We start from the raw sequence: 20,000 nt of genomic DNA, 5'->3' as shown, positions 1-20,000 counted from the left end.
AAAACTTCTGGACCGACAGAAACGTGAGCCGCTGTTGATGTTTGATCCGGATGCTGCTCCGCTTTCTGCTCCACTTTCACTGCGCTCATGTTCCTGGTAGAGTCAATGCGGAATAATAAAAGTCCCACCTTGAGTTCTTCAGCTGAGACAACAGAACCCATGATCCGAACAGGGTCCATCTTTACCTGACAGGTTCTGCTGTTGGTGACGTCGAGGCTCGACCTGCTGGTCGTTACCTGAGTCCATCATTTAGTTTCAGTCAGGAAGTAAATGTTAGTTATATATTATATATTATTCATAGATCTCCTTTCACAGGCAAAAGGCCACAAAGTGCTTCACAACGCAATAAAGAAAAAATATATACAAAGTTACAGGAATGAATAATGTAAAGCGTCTTTGAGTTTCTGTAAGAAAAGCACAACATAAAACCAATGCAATATTATTATTGATTATAATTGATTATTAATATGAAGTATAATTTATTAGTATAATTATGAATTATAATTTGTTATTATTATGAATTATAATTTATTATTATGAATTATAATTTGTTATTATTATAAATTATAATTTATTATTATGAATTATAATTTATTATTATTATTATGAATTATAATTTATTATTATGAATTATAATTTATTATTATTATGAATTATAATTGATTAGTATAATTATGGATTATAATGTATTATTATTATGAATTATAAAGTATTATTATTATCATTATGAATTATAATTTATTGTTATTATGGATTATAATTTATTATTATTATTTATTAGTATTAGTATTAATTAATTTGCAGTCAGCATTTTAAGAAAGAGGATTTAGACCGGACAGGACGGGCTGTCCGACTCAGAGATGGTGTGATTCCCTCCATCTTCAGCTTCCCGGTTCCCCTCCAAAGAGGAGGCGTATCATCATCAATGTAAGTATTCTATTATTGATCACAGTAGTCAGCCCTCCTTTTCTGGATTTATCAACAAATGTAAAATGTTTGCATTGTACCTTGAGAAATTTGAAAAAACAAAACTGCTATAGAGTTAAGTCGTTATTTATTGTTTTAGGTTAAATGTTGTGATGCATCTATGCAAATTATAACATGCCTAGTTTTGTTTTGTAGTGTACAATCAATCAATCAATCAATCAACTCTTTATTACAGACACAATGGTCCAATTAAAAAGCACACATAACATTTACAACATTGACAACGTTTACACAGTAAACACAGTAATCCTATAATAACATCAGGTACCAATGACTCCAAATACCTGAGTTAAACTTCACAGCACTTAGGCTTGGCTGAGTCAGTGTTCTGATGATGTCATTCCCTGAGTCATGCAGCCGACATATACACCTGTATGCAGGTGCCTCAGCTGAGCATTAAGGGCGTTAACCCCGACACCACAGAACATTTCACTGGCGCTGGACCATCTGGGCTTCCTGAGAAGTATCCGCATGCAGTCATTGTACGCCACCCTCAACTTCTGCATGCTGGCCTGGCCTGTACAGTATTTGAATGAAAGTGTTTTTTATTTCTGGCTGTACTTATGCTTAGATATCTCCATAGTATCTGTACATTTTATTTCTATATTTGTAATTGTCTACCGGCCAATCAGCAATAATTGTAAATCTGTATTTTAATTTGTTCAAAAAAAGTCAGCAAAAACGCAGGCTTGTGTAACCATGGCGACTTGTACCACCGACTGGAGGGAGGTGTCTGGTTTATTCACTTCCCTAAACCGACAAGCGACTATGATAAATGTCTGCTGGATCGAGCTGCAGAAGAACACGGCCAGTAGAATCCATTAAAAGAGTGAAATGAACAAGAGAAATAAAAATATGTCATCTATGCAGAAGTAATGTGTTAGTTTCTCCTTTCCCTCGGCCCCGGGGCCCTGACTTACTCCCAGCATGCATCAGTTACAGTGTGTGATGCTTTATATGTGATTAATCTGTGTGTGATTATTAACACAAAGTGTTTGTGTTGTTGTCTCACTTAAACCAGATGTAATTCTCTGTGGGAGTCTGACAGTCTTTGTTTGACTGCTCTTGTCTTCTTTGAAGTTGTTGTTTGTTTGTTTTTCTTCTTTGAAGTTGTTGTTTTGTTTGTTTGTTTTTCTTCTTTGAAGTTGTTGTTTGTTTGTTTTTCTTCTTTGAAGTTGTTTTGTTTGTTTGTTTTTCTTCTTTGTTTGTTTTTCTTCTTTGAAGTTGTTGTTTTGTTTGTTTGTTTTTCTTCTTTGAAGTTGTTGTTTTGTTTGTTTGTTTTTCTTCTTTGAAGTTGTTGTTTGTTTGTTTTTCTTCTTTGAAGTTGTTTTGTTTGTTTGTTTTTCTTCTTTGTTTGTTTTTCTTCTTTGAAGTTGTTGTTTTGTTTGTTTGTTTTTCTTCTTTGAAGTATAAATAAAGTTTCAGCGCGTTTCTCAGCGCAGACACCTGGACCCAGGTACGGAGCCGCGTCCAGACCCCCGTGTCCCGTACAGGCTCGGGGCGTGTCGGTGGAAGGTTTCGTGGTTCGGGCTCGGTCGGACCGGTTCGTTACGTTTCGCCTCCGGTTGTGTTTGTGTGTTTGTGTGGACGTCAGGGAGCGGACCGTCCCGGCGAGGCGCGCCCTGTGTTCGGTTCTGTGTTTAAATAGAACACAAACCCGACAGGGAGACATTTCCTGGTCCCGGTCCGTCCCGTCCCGGCTCAGAGCGTCCCGGCCCGGCCCGTCCGGCCGGCCGGGACAGATTTTTCTGTTTGCATCCCGGTGATAAGGAACCCGCACGTCTTCCTCTTGCTCGAACAGCGTCTGCTGCTGCTCATGCCATCTGTCTGGCAGCGGCGCCCTCTAGTGGTGGGAGAGTTCTTTAGTTTCTTCTTCCTGCCTTTAGATCAGGGGAGTCGAACCTGTCCGAGACACTCCAGGTTTTCTTTCCAACCATCTCTCCAGCAGCTGATCTCACTAATGAGTTTATTCTCTCTCATTGGAGCAGGCGTTGATAATTAAAATCACCTGCTTTAGTAACCGGCTGGAAGGAAAACCTGCAGCGTCTCGGCCCTCCACCGGACAGGTTCGACACCCCTGCTTTAGATCCCTCCAACCAACAGAACGGACCTCTGATCCACGCCGCAGAAGAACCTCCGCAGATGGTTCTCGTTTGTTCTGGATTTAACATAAAGCACTCGTCTCGGCTTTGTTCTTCTACTCTTATGTAGAACCTGAGCCTCCTAAAGAGCTACAAAATAAACACTTACGTTTTGAGCGTTGCAAACAAATGGAAAAGAGAGAGGAGAGGAGAAATAATTTTCCCAACATTTTTTAATAAATAAAGGAAAAGACAGGAGGCGGAGCTAGAAGGGGAGGAGATGAAGATGCTGAGGTTCTCCTTGGGAGTGACCAGGTTGGACAGGATTAGAAATGAGACAATAAGAGGGACGGTGAAGGTTAGACGTTTTGGAGACAAGGTCAGAGAGACCAGACTTTGATGGTTTGGACATGTCCAGAGGAGAGACAGGGACTATATCGGTAGAAGGATGCTGAGGATGGAGCTGCCAGGGAACAGGACTAGAGGACGACCCAGGAGAAGAGACATGGACGTAGTGAGGGAGGACATGAGAGTGTCTGGTGTTGGGGAGGACGATGCAAAGGACAGGACTAGAGGACGACCCAGGAGGAGAGACATGGACGTAGTGAGGGAGGACATGAGAGTGTCTGGTGTTGGGGAGGACGATGCAAAGGACAGGACTAGAGGACGACCCAGGAGGAGAGACATGGACGTAGTGAGGGAGGATGATGATTTTCTATGGCGACCCCTGACGGGACAAGATGAACGTACAGTAGTAGTAGTAGTGTTGCTGATAATAATAATAATAATAATAATAAGCTTTATTTATATAGCACTTTTTTAGAAATAAAATTCCCAAAGTGCTTTAACAGATAATAACAAATCAACATGAATCATATAAACAAAAAATACATATTAAACAAACATTAATCAATGTAAAATGGGTGTATAAAAGCAACAGTGGCGTCAGGGCACAAGCGATGAGACTCGGTACCCAGCAATAATCATAAAATAATAAAACAATGTTCAAAATATAAAAATAAATACATTAAAAAAAAAAAATTAAAGTAAATGAAAAGTAATTAAAACAGTGGACTCCATCAATTAAAAGCCAGTCTATATAAATACGTTTTTAGAAGTGTTTTAAAAGAAGTAACTGAATCTGCAAGCCTTATATTTTCAGGCAGGTCGTTCCAAAGCCGAGGGGCCCTGATGGCGAATGCTCTGTCACCTTTTGATTTTAACCTCGACTTCGGAAGTACCAGAAATCCTCGACCCCAGGATCTCAGGCTGCGGGGGGGCTCATATAAAGTCAATAAATCATAAATATAAGTTGGGCCCAGACCCATAAGAGCTTTAAAAGCGATCAGTAAAATTTTAAAATCAATTCTAAATTGGACTGGCAGCCAGTGCAGCGAAGCAAGGACTGGGGTGATGTGATGGCGTCTGTTAAAACCAGTAAGAAGCCGAGCTGCTGCGTTCTGCACTAGTTGGAGGCGGGACAGTGATTTGTTGTTTGTGCCAGACAGGAGAGAATTGCAGTATCGAGTCTTGAGAAGATGAGTGTGTGGATTACTTTCTCCAGGTCTGACTGTTGTAGCGTGTGCTTTACTTTTGTAATTAATCGGAGGTGAAAGAAGCATGATCGAACTGTAGAATTGATGTGTGAGGTGACGTCCAGATTGTGATCAAATATAACTCCCAGGTTTTTTGCAGTGGGTTTGAGGTTATGTGATAGTGGACCAAGTACTGAAGGACAGAAGGGATCAGGGGGGTTAAATAGAATGATTTCTGATTTGGAGTTATTTAATTGAAGAAGGTTATGTGCCATCCAACAGTTAACATCGTCTAGACAATTAAAAACAGCAGCTAGGCTTGCTGGGTCACCAGGTCTCAGGGGAAGGTATATCTGTGTGTCGTCTGCATAACAATGAAAGGAGACGTTATGCCGCCGGATGATCTGGCCCAGCGGAAGCATGTAAATTGAAAGTAAAATTGGGCCTAAAATCGAACCTTGCGGTACACCACAGCTGATGGGTGCTTTAGAAGAAACATAATTATCTATGTTGACTGCAAAAGTTCTTTTAAAAAGATATGATTCGAACCAGCTTAGTGCCTCGTCCGTGATCCCAACCCATGTTTTTAAACAATCAATTAAAATCACATGGTCCACTGTGTCAAAAGCTGCGCTTAAATCTAAAAGAATTAAGACAGCACTTTCCCCCCTGTCAACAGCTAAAAGAAGATCGTTTGATACTTTGAGAAGTGCTGTTTCAGTACTGTGCCGTGCTCTAAAACCAGACTGAAACTCTTCAAATATATTATTATGACACATAAAATCTAAAAGCTGCGTTAAAACCACTTTTTCTAAAATTTTTGATAAGAAAGAAAGTTTTGATAAAGGCCTAAAATTGCTTAAAACAGTATTGTCAAGGTTCGGTTTCTTAAGAAGAGGTTGGACCACAGCATGTTTAAAAACTGAAGGGAAAACACCTTCCTCCAGGGAGCAATTAGTAATTGTTAAAATGCTGGGTCCAACAGTGTTGATAACCTCTTTTTAAAACTTAGTGGGAATCAAATCAATGCTGCAGGTTGCAGCTTTCATGCCTGCAATGATTTCAGTTAAAAAAGACAGTGAAACCGGTTCAAAGTTACTAAAATAAGTGTCGATGTTACTGAAAGTATCTAAAACACGCGTTGGGGGGGGGGGATTTGTTCCCGAATGACCTTGACTTTGTTCACAAAAAACTTTAAAAAATCCTCACACAGCTCTGAGGATGGGTTAATAAAATGACAGGAGGGGGGGCGTGTGACTGAATTTAAAACTTTAAAAAGAGCTCTGGGATTGTTGCTATGTGTTGAGATCAGGTTAGAATAAAACGATGCTCTTGCTTCTTTAACTGATGTCTGGTATGTTTTTAAAGCTTCTTTCCATATTTCATAAAACACATGTAGACCAGATTTTTTCCATTTACGTTCTTTCCTCCTGTAGTCTCTCTTTAGTTCATTTAGGGCCTCATTTAGCCAGGGTTGTGGTGCTCTGTTTTTCTTATTGGTCTTGTATGGGGCGACAGAGTCCAAAATATCCTCACAAGTAGTGTTAAAAAGAGAGACCAGCTCCTCTATGTTAAAAGGTGGAGTAAAAGCAGTTAACGAAGCAGCAGTAAAACGCTCAACAAACTTGGTACTTGACAAAGAGTTAAAAACCCGACGTCATACGGGTGCGCTGTGATTAAAAGACTGAGGGGATAAAATCGCACTAAATAAAATGGCCTTATGATCGGACACACAGATATCCTTAGTCTCAACGTTTTGAGGAGTGACGCCACTGTGCAGGACTAAATCCAAGGTATGACCTTTGTTGTGTGTTGGAACTTGGACTGCCTGAGAGAGACCAAGAGAGTCAATCGTTTCAATAAAATCATTGACAAGGGGGTGAGTGGGACAAAAAACATGTATGTTAAAATCTCCTAAAATAAGAATCCGGTCATGCTTTGTTATAAAATATGATACCAGCTCAGCAAACTCTTGAATAAAAACACTGTTTGTTTTTGGTGGTCTATAAATTATTATAATTATAATGGAATCACATGAATTCACCATAAAACCAAGATAGTCAAAAGATGTGTAGCTGTTGTATGAAACTGGTATGCATTTAAAAACATTTCTAAAGATGGCAGCTACCCCCCCCACCCTTACCTGACAGCCGTGGTTGATTAAGATGGGTGTAGTCTGGCGGGGTAGCTTCAATAAGGGCGCTGTCGTCTCCCTCAGGTAGCCAAGTTTCCGTAATAATAAAAAAGTCCAGATTGTTTAACGTGATAAAATCATGACATAAAAATGATTTGTTATTAAGAGAGCGGACATTTAAAAGACAATGTGTGTCTGTTGTGTGTCGTATTTCAGCCCCTACGTGTCGGCAGACATGACTAAGATGGCTCAAGCTTTCAACACCACGGTGGCAGCTCTAGAGGATGAGCTTACCCAACTCATTCTGGAGGGGCTCATTAATGCACGGATCGACTCCCACAGCAAGGTGACGCGCGCACACACACACACACCTCATGACTTCAGATGAAATGGCAGCACTAGCATACTTTTCCATGCATGTGTTTAAAGGAAAGCTTTTTAAGTTGCTGCTGGCTCCTCCCTCTTCTGGGGCAGCCTTGTCAAATCACTCAGAACACTGTGGATAGGCAAAGTGGAACAAATAATCGATCTCTGAACTGACAGTTCTAAAGCGACTCTCTGATGTGCTGACAGATTCTTTATGCGAGGGACGTGGATCAGAGGAGCACCACGTTTGAGAAGTCGCTCCATATGGGCAAAGAGTTCCAGAGACGCGCCAAAGCCATGATCCTCCGGGCTGCAGTGCTGCGCAACCAGATCCACGTCAAGGTTTTATTTTTATTTTTTTATTTTTTTATTTCGACCACGTAAACAACCAAAAATGATAAAACAATGCCAAATACATGTGCACACATATACATAAACATAAATACATATATATACTGTACACACATATGTAAAGACATATTCACACACACACACGCAGCACATTTAATATTAATTAACAATAACTCAGACAATAAATAATAACCATAATGCACTATCTATGCCATTTACGTGAGCGAAAGGGAGTAGGAAGAAGTAAATACTTATTTAACCCTACCCCTTCTAAACTTAAATATACACACTAAAATTAAATATACATTATTTGATCATATAGATAGCAATTCACCCCATGCTTGGATTCACGTGTGATATTGTCAGGTATTGTCCTTGTATGTTTGCAAAATCATTTCTTTGTGCCTTCTTTTAAATAAAGTCAAACTCAACATATTTTTCATTTCATTGCTCAGTCTATTCCACAGACAGTAATACAAAAACCCTTCTTTGTTGTGCGTATTCTACGGACCTTTAGATTTGACAGATTTCTGAAATTGTATCCCTGGTGTCTCTCATGGAACATGTTTTGTATATTGAGTGGTAATAAATAGTGTTTTGCCTTATATAAAACTTGAATTGTTTTGTGCTCTACTAAATCAAAAAATTTCAGACTTCGAGATTGCCAGAATAAATCATTAGTGTGTGCTTTATAATCCACATTATGAACGATACGTATAGCTCTTTTCTGCAAAATAAAAATTGGTTGGAGTGCAGTTTTATATGTGTTTCCCCATATCTCCGAACAGTAATGTAGATATGGCATGATTAGAGAGTTGTATAGAATAAATAAAGCTTTATGATCTAAGACATGCCGAGCTTTGGCAAGGACTAAAATACTGCGAGAGATTTTTGATTTAACATACTTAATGTGAGGTTTCCAGCAAATTTTGTTGTCGATTATTACTCCCAAAAATTTTGTTTCCTATACTGTTTCAATGTTGACACCATCAATGTGTACCTGATTCTGTATATTATAATCTCCAAAAAACATAATTTTAGTTTTGCTCAAATTTATTGATAATTTATTTTTGTCGCACCATATTTTTATTTTACTTAATTCCGAAGTGATAACATTCAAAAGTTGCTGCAAATTCTCACCCGTACAAAAAATATTTGTGTCATCAGCAAACAAAATACATTTAACCAGTCTGGATACGTTGCATATGTCATTAATGTAAAGGAGAAATAGTTTTGGTCCCAATACTGACCCCTGGGGGACCCCACACGTAATTGTCAGTCTTTCTGAAGAACAGTCACCAACCTTAACATATTGCTCTCTATTTTGTAAATAACTCTTAACCCAATTCAAAGCCACACCTCTGATCCCATATAACTCCAATTTCTTAATCAATATATCATGGTTAATTGTATCAAAAGCCTTCTTTAAATCAATGAATATTCTGAATATTTCTGCTGCATATTGCTTTTTATCTATTGAATCTGTTATCATTTCTACAAGTTCAGTTAAAGCAAGTGATGTTGAATGTTCTGATCTAAATCCATATTGACTATCAGCGAGTAAGTTATATTTTCCTATGAATTTGTCTAATCTGTAAGAAAATAGTTTTTCTAGGATTTTTGAGAATTGAGGTAGAAGAGAGACTGGCCTATAATTAGTGAAATGGTGACAATCCCCAGTTTTATATATCGGTATAACTTTTGCTATTTTCATATGTTGTGGAAATTGCCCAGTTTGAAATGAAAGATTGAAGATGTGAGTAAGTGGTTTAGAGATCCCTATAATGACCTTTTTTAGCATCTTCATGTCCATATCATAATCATCAGTTGATGTTTTGTTTTTACATTCATTAACCGTATTTATTATTTCATTTTCCTGTATTGCATTTAGAAACATTGAAGAGGAATTTCTTTCCTTAACTTCCTCGAAGGGTCCATTCATATTTGTCTTAGGTATGTTTTCTGCCAATTGTGGGCCAACACTTACAAAGAATTGATTAAATTTGTTAACAACCTCCTTCATATTATCAATCTTTAAATCATTATCCATAAAAAAATTTGGAAATTTATGCTGCCTCGACCCATTTCTTATTATCTTGTTTAAAATATCCCAAGTACCTTTCATATTGCCTTTATTCCTTTCTAATAATTTATTATAATAATCCTTTTTACATATCCTCATAATACTCGTCAACTTATTTTTATATTTCTTATATTTATTTTCAGCTTCTAACGTTCTGTACTTTAGGAATTCTCTATATCATGTATTTTTCTTTTTACAAGCATTTTGAAGACCCTTTGTAATCCATTGGTTATTATTGGATTTTTGTTTTATTCTGTTGTGTTTGATTGGACAATGTCTATTGTATGAGGCAGTAAAAATATTTATAAATAAATCATATGCTTTATCACTCTCATTTTCTTTATATACAACTGCCCAGTCCTGCGCTAGTAGATCATTCCTCAGTTTATCCAAAGACTCATCTGTCTTAACCCTTCTATACTGTGGTTTGTTGTCATTCTGGATATTTCTATAGCTATTGTTGTAAATTGTGAAGACTGGCAGGTGGTCACTGATATCACAGACTAGTAATCCACTCACTGTATTATTGTCAATATGATTTGTAAAAATATTATCAATGAGCGAGGCACTATGAGAGGTAATACGACTAGGTCTGGTGATTTTAGGATAAAGACTTAAACTGTATAATGTGTTGATGAATTCATTTGTTATTTTATGTTCGTTTTGGTTCAGTAAATCAATGTTAAAATCACCACAAATAAACGTCACTTTTTGATTTATGGAAAAATTATCTTCCATCCAGTCCCTGAACAGGTCTATATTTGAACCTGGTGTTCTGTATATGCAGCTCACAATGACATTTTTCTTTCTCTCTAATAATATTTCTATCGTAATACATTCAAGAACATTATCCACTACCACAGACCGTTTTTCATCAACTTTGAAAAGCATCTTCCTGTCCACAAACAATGCAACGCCACCACCCTTCTTATTTTCTCTATTCACATACACCAGTTCATAACCATCCAGCTCAAAGTCAACACCCCTTTCACTATTCATCCAAGTCTCTGAGATGGCAATGATGCTAAAAGACTGTGTGAACTGGCTTAGGAAATATTTTATATGATCAAAGTTAGCATACATACTTCTGCTGTTAAAGTGAATTATTGATATTTTGTCTCTAGAAATGATAGTATCGTTAAATTGACCTTCTGTGTAATAGTGGCATTTGTTATTCATGTTAATGAGAAGGTTATTTTCTGGATCAATGTCATTTTCTATGTCCTGTGGATGATGATCAGTGTAATGAAAAGGGTTTATTTCCAGATCCTCATGTTCGTTAATCCATTGTTGAACATTCATAATTCCAGGATGCATGAATGTTGTGTGTTCTGTCATTGAACTTGTGCGCGTAGTTACCCATACTGGCTGGCTGGCTGGCTGCTTGCTGTTGTCGCATCTACTTTGAAGCACTGTTGCGAGGGCGAATGATCAGTTTGTCATGTCGTAGATAAGCGATGTCTCCTCTTTCTCTGGCGGCTCTCAGGTCTGGCATCAGCTCCTTCCTCTTCCTCCTCACGACATCTGTGTAGTCTTCATTTATGTAGATCTTGGTTCCCTTCAGGTTCTTGGTATGTTGAAGTATGATTGATCTGTCCGTATACCTTAAAAACCTCACCAAAATAGACCTGGGCCTATCTCCGGCAGGTTTTCCTATACGGTGTGCTCTCTCCAGCTCCATGTCCTTTCGTATCTGTAATTTCTCTACCAAAACGCTTTTCACCTTTTCCTCTGTCTCAGACCAAGTCTCTCCAGGTGACTCGATTATCCCATCAAAGACCAAGTTGTTCCGCCTGGACTGTCCCTCCAGATATTCCATCTTAACAGTGACAGCGGGCAAACTGTCACAAAGTTTGGACAAATCTGTCTGTATAGCATTGCAGTGATTAGCTTGTTTAGCGTTGGTCGTTTTGATGTCATCCACCTCTTTCTGAGTAAATTGCAAGCTTGTTTTTATTTCCTGTACATCTTTTGTTAATGTCTCCAGCCTAGTGTTAGTGGAGTCCATTATCATTTTGACAAAGCCTTTAAAGTTTTCTTGCTGCTGCTGGAGTAAGGCTGTGAACATCTGCTGCTGCTGTTGCAGCATTTCTTTAACTTGTGCGAGCGATACTAGATCGTCTTCATTTTTTCCATCTTGTTTGGATTTCGGTGGCATTTTACTTCAGGCTAAGTTACTCACACTTCCTGAAGTTATCGGCGTTGCCCGAGTTGTTATTGTTGCCGCTGGACCCGTGGTTGTCGGCTGAGGTAAAGCCGCAACACGACAAACAACCCCACCACCGCGTTCCAAAATTAGATCCAAGTCGAAAAAATCCAAAGCCGATATTTTTCCTTGGATTCTATTGTTACTGTCCCGTCCACCCGCGCGCCTTTACTTCCTCGTGAAATCAGTTTGGGTCCGCAAAATAGCTCCGGATCTCGGCCTTAGCGTCGCTAGCATCAGGCCTTAGCGTCTCTCCAAGCGCGTCGTCACTGAAGATGCACGGAATCTGTGTGACATCATAGCAGAGAATCTGTGTGACATCATAGATCAAGGTAGAGAAAATGTTTCTGCTGACGGTCTCCAGGTGAAGGGACGAGCCCAAAGTGCAGTAGCCGAGGCAAGAACGGAGCTTACGACAGTCCGAAGTTAACGTCTGAGGAATGAGTCACTGTTGAGCCGGTGCTCTGTGGTGCCATCAGCTCCCCCACCCCCGTCTGTCTTCAACACAGGGTCTCGTTTGTGGATCTTATGAGGGGGGGTGGGGAGCTATGTTGGATTAAATGTTGGACTAAAAGTCTGACATTTTAACATGAAATACTCAAAGACCTTTGTCGTGTCTGTTTCTCAGTCGCCACCCAGAGAAGGCGGCCAGGGTGAACTGACACCAGCCAACAGCCAGACCAGAATGAGCACCAACATGTGAGGGAGACGCCCCCCCCCACCGCCGGCTCGCCTTCTGACAGCCGCAGACCGGAGAGGAAACCAACACAACCACCCCGTCTCTGCGAGAGACACACAATGTATTAGACTTCAGTGTCCCCGCAGCACGGCACGGGGACGTCCTTCTGGTTTGGTGAAAGATCAGCACTTGTGTTAGGAAACGTGTTTGTCCTGTGTGCACGACGGAGGCCTCCTGAACCCAAACAAGGTTTGAAAATAAAAAGATCCTGCTTGTATCTGTGCATCAGCCATTGATCAATCAATCGCTGCAGTTGCTGTGATGAAATGTGTATCAATCGTGGTTCTCCGCTTTCACGCTGCGGATGGAGGAAATCTCCACCCATCAGTTAAAACTCCTTCTGACAGGAGACTCTGCCAGACGTTCCCACCAGACCCTCACATTACGTTTGGGCCTGCCAGGTCTGTCCGGCATCCTCCCCCATTTGACTCACCACCAGGTGGTGATTGGTTGACAGCTCCGCCCCTCTCTTCACCCGAGTGTCCAAGACATGCGGCCGCAAGTCCGGCGATACGACGACAAAGTCGATCATCGAACTGCGGCCGAGCGTGTCCTGGTGCCAAGTGCACATATGGACACCCTTATGCTTGAACATGGTGTTTGTTATGGACAATCTGTGACGAGCACAGAAGTCCAATAACAAAACACCCGGACCGGGAATATTCATGGGATTGGAGACGGAGCAATCAAACAAGAAACAGGTGGGAAATGTGGGATTTTATTGTAAAGCAGAATTTCTGTCTAAAGAAAGGAACCAGCAGGACGACTTCAGCCTTCGTCTCGTTAACAACACAGGAAGTGATTGTGATCCGTGAACAGACAGGAAGCACTGGGGGAGGGGCGGAGTCCAGGAGGAACAAAGACACGCCCGTTTACTCCGACACCTCCGGACTCGTTAGTGTCCGAGTCCCGCCGCAGGTTCCAGGAGGACTGGAAGCAAAGGAAGGATTTCTGGGGACGGACAGCAGAGACGAATCTAGAGGCCGTCAGATGTCTCTCGTCTCAGATCACATGACCCCAGGAGGACCAATAGGACAAAGGGAAAGCACAAACAACCCAGCAGCCGAAGAGTTAAAGTGTAATGATGGAGGACGTTCTAAGGACGTCGGATGAAGACAGTCTTAAAGATCCTGTTTGACGTCTCCAGAGAAGAGAGACGAGAACAATCCCCGAAATATTTAAATGACACCGTTTAGACTCTAATCAATAAGTATCGATCACTGGATCCTCGTCGCTGATATCTTTGATCGGATCGGGTTCTGGTGAAGACCCGGTGGACTCCAGTTCAAACAGGACGATGTGGGGACACCGCTCCTTGTCCCAGAACCCTGCGGAGACAGAACCAACAGAACTGAGCAGAAACGCCACGAAGCCACACCCGAACCCGATCAGTCCACCTTAAATGTCCAGGTGGACTCATTGTCTTTGTCCAACAACCTCAGATCCCTTCAGGTAAAACCGCTTCACCTTTTGTTGTGGGAAAGACACCAAAGGACAAAGACTATCTTGTCTCACAAGTCTGACAGAGAATAATCTCCCCGTGTCAGAAGGTTCTTCTACACATAGTTTCACACACGAAGACACTCACTGCGTTCATTCTGTCCTGTCCTGCATGTCCACCTCTGGCTGGATGTCCACCTCCGGCTGCATGTCCACCTCCGGCTGCATGTCCACCTCCGGCTGCAGTCTCTTCGTGAGCTCAGCGCTGTCCTCAGAAGGTGGACGAGGTTTACCTGGATAACAAAGACGCATCAGTCCACCGCTCACGGTTGCAGGTGAACGGATGCGAGTGGATCACCAGCAACACTCCATCAAACAAAAGTAGCTGCTGCTAAACAGAGGAGACGAAGAACGGGACGTCCTCCGAGAGGAACCGGGGACAGTTTAACGCTTGTGTTACAAAAAAAGTCCCATTCATGACCCTTCAAGTGGACAAAATGTCCACCTGTAAAATGTAATATTTTTCATGACCTCATTCTGGACCTGATCCAGTTGGAGAGATAGACACCCCCCCCCCCACCCCCCCACCCTGCGTGACTGTGTCAAATTCCATAAACATTGATAAATAATCAACTGAGATATTGAGGAAAATATTTTGAATCTCCATTGACTGCAATATTAACAAATAGTTCCAAGTGATCCAGAATCCAGGATCTCTTCTGGGTCATCACCGAAATGTAATCATCTGTTCCTGGAAACATTCCCGACAAATCCTGGAAAGTTCATCCAGATCCGTCCAGAACTTTTTGAGTTATCTTGCTAACAGCCGGACAGACAAACGGCGGTGGGAAATATGGGTTTTCAAATTTAAGCCCAAATTACCCCCCTTTCAAAAATCACCCCTCTGTGACCTTTTCTTGGACACTATGTAGAACAAATGGACATTTTTGTCTCAAGGGTCGGACAGGTTAAACACGGATTACACAGTCAAATTATGGACGTTGAGATTTTGTGACTCCGCCTCACCAAAGAGGACGGTGGTTGTCCTGGAGGGAGCTTAGAATTTCTGAAATGGACTAAACTGTCCAGGAGTTACTCAAGGGTCAACACAGCACGACTGTCTTCCCTGGTCCGTCATCGTGGTTCTGGACTCTGAAGCTGAAACCACCTCCTGTTTGCTTCATCAGGTCAAAGTGTCCAATCAAAGCCAGGAGACAGAGACTGGTTCTGTCTGGGTCGCTCACCTGTCCTCTGTCTGTACAGCTTGAATCCAACGGCAGCCGTGAGGACGAGAAGAACCGCTGCAGTGATGACGATGATGATGATGGCGTTCACGTTAGTGGGTTCCTCTGGAGAGCAGAAAACAACAAGTCAGAGAACAACGTCCATGTCCCAACAGAACCGTCCTGCAGACGGACACCACCTGGTTGGTGGTCCTGCCGTCCTGTTTAGGTGGTTTCATGTCCACCTGTCCACAGGAGGACGGTCTGTGTTTCTTTCTGTCCTGATGTTGGTTCCAGTCTCAGGGAGACTCGTCCAATAAACTGTCCTGTGACGGATTTACAGACGGATCCGTTCGTCCACTGCTCAAATAAAGACACTAAATCTACTCTTCTTCACGTGTTCTAATGGTCTGACAGAAGTTTGACTTTTTAAAGACAGTTTCATTATCACTGATTCAAAGGCTTCCGCCTTCTGTGCAGGTACCGGGTTAGGGTTCTGGTACCGTTGTCTGGGTCCCGGGTGGCTTATTGATTATCTGAACTCTAAATTTACACAGAAAACAGCAAACGACAATAAAAGAAACAAAACTTCTGTCCAACTCTTCAAACCCATGATCTGGACCATCAGAGAGACAGAAATGTGTCCCCACCTTCACCCCCTGATCCCAGTCTCACCCCAGTTGGTCCAGATCTTTCCTTTGTCCAGTCTGGTGACCAAGTCGTCCTTCACACCGAAGAGCTGGAACACACAGTCGTACCTCCTCCAGTCTTCAGCCGCCGCCGATGAAAGGTTCAGGTCCACACTCATCTGGAAGGTTCCGTCATGGTTGGGGAGGATCTCTCCGTGCTCCACCTCCTCATGAAGCTCCTCCCCATCCTTCCTCCAGAAGAGAGCGGCTCTGTCTGGGTAGAAACCTGTAGCGAAGCAGCTGACGGGAGAGGAAGGAGTCTTCTGGAGGAGAAACACTGAGGGGAGCTCTGGAGGAGGAGACAAAGACACGTTAGAGTGGGGAGCTCTGGAGGAGGAGACAAAGACACGTTATAGAGGGGAGCTCTGGAGGAGGAGACAAAGACACGTTAGAGAGGGGAGCTCTGGAGGAGGAGACAAAGACACGTTAGAGAGGGGAGCTCTGGAGGAGGAGACAAAGACACGTTAGAGAGGGGAGCTCTGGAGGAGGAGACAAAGACACGTTAGAGAGGGGAGCTCTGGAGGAGGAGACAAAGACACGTTAGAGAGGGGAGCTCTGGAGGAGGAGACAAAGACACGTTAGAGAGGGGAGCTCTGGAGGAGGAGACAGACACGTTAGAGAGAGGAGCTCTGGAGAAGACAAAGACACATTAGAGAGGGGAGCTCTGGAGGAGGAGACAAAGACACGTTATAGAGGGGAGCTCTGGAGGAGGAGACAAAGACACGTTAGAGAGGGGAGCTCTGGAGGAGGAGACAAAGACACGTTAGAGAGGGGAGCTCTGGAGGAGGAGACAAAGACACGTTAGAGAGGGGAGCTCTGGAGGAGGAGACAAAGACACGTTAGAGAGGGGAGCTCTGGAGGAGGAGACAAAGACACGTTAGAGAGGGGCGCTCTGGAGGAGGAGACAAAGACACGTTAGAGAGGGGAGCTCTGGAGGAGGAGACAGACACGTTAGAGAGAGGAGCTCTGGAGAAGACAAAGACACGTTAGAGAGGGGAGCTCTGGAGGAGGAGACAGAGACACGTTAGAGAGGGGAGCTCTGGAAGAGGAGACAAAGACACGTTAGAGAGGGGAGCTCTGGAGGAGGAGACAAAGACACGTTAGAGAGGGGAGCTCTGGAGGAGGAGACAAAGACACATTAGAGAGGGGAGCTCTGGAGGAGGAGACAAAGACACGTTAGAGAGGGGAGATCTGGAGGAGGAGACAAAGACACGTTAGAGAGGGGAGCTCTGGAGGAGGAGACAAAGACACGTTAGAGAGGGGAGCTCTGGAGGAGACAAAGACACGTTAGAGAGGGGAGCTCTGGAGGAGGAGACAAAGACACGTTAGAGAGGAGATCTCTGGAGGAGGAGACAAAGACACGTTAGAGAGGAGATCTCTGGAGGAGGAGACAAAGACACGTTAGAGAGGGGAGCTCTGGAGGAGGAGACAAAGACACGTTAGAGAGGGGAGCTCTGGAGGAGGAGACAAAGACACGTTAGAGAGGGGAGCTCTGGAGGAGGAGACAAAGACACGTTAGAGAGGGGAGCTCTGGAGGAGGAGACAAAGACACGTTAGAGAGGAGATCTCTGGAGGAGGAGACAAAGACACGTTAGAGAGGGGAGCTCTGGAGGAGGAGACAAAGACACGTTAGAGAGGGGAGCTCTGGAGGAGGAGACAAAGACACGTTAGAGAGGGGAGCTCTGGAGGAGGAGACAAAGACACGTCATCAGGAGTCACTGTTGTCGCCAGAGACACTGAAACGACGCAAATAAACCTCAGAGGAGAGGAGGCGACAAAAGAAGGAAGGAGCAGAGGAGAAGAAGACTGAAGGAGAGAAGAGGACAGAGAGGTAAAGGACAGAGTGTGTCTCTGTGTGTGGGTCAGAAACAGCAGAGGAACATGAAGGTTGTTGGTTTGAAACTCCACCAGGTGATGTGCTTCTACCTGTTCTCAGCAGAGAGCTCCTCCCATACTCCAGATACTTCCTCCCCCACTCAGGACACTCCTGGGTGAAGTAATACTTCAAGTATTCCATCCTAGCTCTATCATGATCCCATCTGTGTTTGGTGATGACAGCCTGAGGACTGGGAGCGATCCATGTCTCCGTCTTCAGGTCCAGGACGATGAAGTCTTCTCCATTATAACCATGCTGCTCAAAACCAGTGACCTCTCCAGTCTCATCGTCCCACTCACAGCCGTACATCAGCTGGACAATGTGGACGCCTGAGAGAGAGACAGACTCCAGTCATCGACCTGGTCCTCACTGGACCCAGCAGAACCAGCAGAACCAGCAGAACCAGTCTGTGTCCCGGAGCTTTAGAAACCCAGCAGTGATGCAAAAGGGTTCCTGCAGAGGTGTGTGTGTGTGTGTGTGTGTGTGTGTGTGTGTGTGTGTGTGTGTGTGTGTGTGTGTGTGTGTGTGTTTGTGTGTGTGTGTGTGTGTGTGTGTGTGCGTGTGTGTTTACTTCCTACAGCATGAACACAACATTTAATAAACACAAACAAACCTTCTGATTGGTTGAAGCGCTTCTTTAAATTTTCCATGTTGAATTTGTCCCGTTCTTGGTTCCCCACAGCGATCCTCGTCTGTCGGGTCCAGTACTCTGGATCCTCTGCTGTGACTTTGTCCATCCAGTCCTGTTTGGGTTCTGCTCTCTTGGTCTTACTGTCATAGTGAATCATCTGGACGTCATCGATCAAACCAACGGCCACATACTCCGGGAAGTTTGAGACTCCAGAAGACGCCGTCTGGAAATACTTCAAAGAGTGAGTCTCTGAAAGAAAAACCAGAATCACGATCTGAAGGTTGAACCTGTTTCCACCTGATGACATCACTTCCTGCTCTCCACTCACACCTGAACCTGTGACCGATGACAACTTCTGGTTCTGACTACAGGTTTGAACTCTGAGGCTCCTGCAGCTGAAACCCAGCAGAACTTCTTCTTCTCTGGTTTCACAAAGTCGCGCTGGTCATTTTCCACCATCAGCTGATAACTGGCATCATTTTCAAGGCCAGATGTCGGAGAGTTTGTGAATTAAAACGGTTTGACCCTAAAGATTTGGGTTTCAGCACCACAGCAAATAAAGGTGTGACCCGGTCCCGAAACACCGTCAGGTCCTGATGGGCAGAACCTGCAGAACCCAAAGCCTGTTTCACTCACAACAGATTTTGTGATGAATATTTCTCATTAATATTAATACATTTAATATTTAAAGAACACGGTTCTATATAAGAAAGAACGCCAGTCGAACACCGGTTATAACAGCAGTTATAACACCAGTTATAATACCAGTTATAATACCAGTTATACCAGTCTAACATCAGTTATAACACCAGTTATCACACCGGTTATAACACAAGTTATTACACTAGTTATAATATCCGTTACAGTCTGGATTCAGAGCGGATTCTGATCCTCTGACGTTCCAACATTCCCTCCATCATCAGCTGACGTCTCTTCCTTCTCGTCCTGGTTCTAACAGTTGGTTCTGTTCAGGTATCAACAGGAAGGTTCTCTGATTTGTTCTCTTTGAGTTCTGACACTTCCATTGTTGTTCTCCTCAGAACCTCCGCCGTCGTCTGAAGACGTGGACGTCCTGTTTCTGTGTCACGTCCAGAATGCTGAACAAATCCGTCCCCTGCTCATAGTTCGGTGTGGAAACCGTGCGGTCCAGTCCATGCTGGGTTCTGAGGCTGACACGGGTCAGAACCCATCCAAACGGATCAGGACATTTGTCAGCTGGAGAATAAAGCTGTCCACTCTCTGGTGGACAAACTCTATCATGAAGACGCAGCTTGGAAACCATCTCTAACCCGGTTTGTTGTTGGACCTCAGCAGAACCACCGACCGACACCAGCACACCTCCGTCATCAGGTCTGATGTCCGTCTGAGCCGGAGGTTCTGAACCCATCAAATTAAAGAGGACAAAGAAGGAAGAACTACCTCTGTCCTCCTGTCCCAGTTGGACCTGAAGTAAATGGACTTTACAGGAAGAACTTTAAGATGACGGGTCGGTACCGTTTGGACATTTCTAGACTCCTAACATGTCAGGAAGTCCAACAACAGAACCGTCAACCCAGACAGCAGGATAGAAACTCACCTCCCACCGCCCCAGGTACACCTGTACCCAGAACCAGAACCAGAACCAGAACCAGAACCAGAACCGAGGTCTTCATCGTGAAC

General features: G+C 43.2%; 3 protein-coding genes across 3 annotated transcripts; 1 reads left to right on the top strand and 2 right to left on the bottom strand.

Moving 5' to 3' along the window:
* Positions 1-6,260: 6,260 nt before the first annotated feature.
* LOC137914890 (uncharacterized) lies at positions 6,261-6,915 on the bottom strand (the record flags this gene model as incomplete). The annotated part of the gene is given in 2 exon segments (XM_068758379.1): positions 6,261-6,737; positions 6,739-6,915. Coding segments are annotated over 2 exon segments (654 nt in total), but the record flags the coding sequence as incomplete, so codon positions are not given.
* Positions 6,916-6,924: 9 nt separating this feature from the next.
* Positions 6,925-12,662, top strand: LOC137914889 (COP9 signalosome complex subunit 1-like). The gene is made up of 3 exons (XM_068758378.1): positions 6,925-7,083; positions 7,311-7,445; positions 12,372-12,662. Exons 1-3 carry the CDS (start codon positions 6,925-6,927, stop codon positions 12,444-12,446), a joined length of 369 nt encoding a protein of 122 aa, XP_068614479.1. The 3' UTR covers positions 12,447-12,662.
* A 522-nt stretch (positions 12,663-13,184) lies between these two features.
* Positions 13,185-19,993, bottom strand: LOC137914888 (major histocompatibility complex class I-related gene protein-like). The gene is made up of 7 exons (XM_068758377.1): positions 19,945-19,993; positions 18,324-18,590; positions 17,761-18,039; positions 15,821-16,123; positions 15,167-15,271; positions 14,071-14,215; positions 13,185-13,810 (listed from the first exon to the last, which is right to left on the bottom strand). The coding sequence occupies exons 1-6, from the start codon at positions 19,991-19,993 to the stop codon at positions 14,076-14,078; spliced, it is 1,143 nt and encodes a 380-aa protein (XP_068614478.1). The 3' UTR covers positions 13,185-13,810; positions 14,071-14,075.
* Between the last annotated feature and the right edge of the window lie 7 nt (positions 19,994-20,000).

The sequence above is a fragment of the Brachionichthys hirsutus genome, unplaced genomic scaffold, assembly GCF_040956055.1.
Source record: "Brachionichthys hirsutus isolate HB-005 unplaced genomic scaffold, CSIRO-AGI_Bhir_v1 contig_391, whole genome shotgun sequence".
NCBI lineage: Eukaryota > Metazoa > Chordata > Actinopteri > Lophiiformes > Brachionichthyidae > Brachionichthys > Brachionichthys hirsutus.
This window is presented reverse-complemented; position numbering and strand designations above follow the sequence as displayed.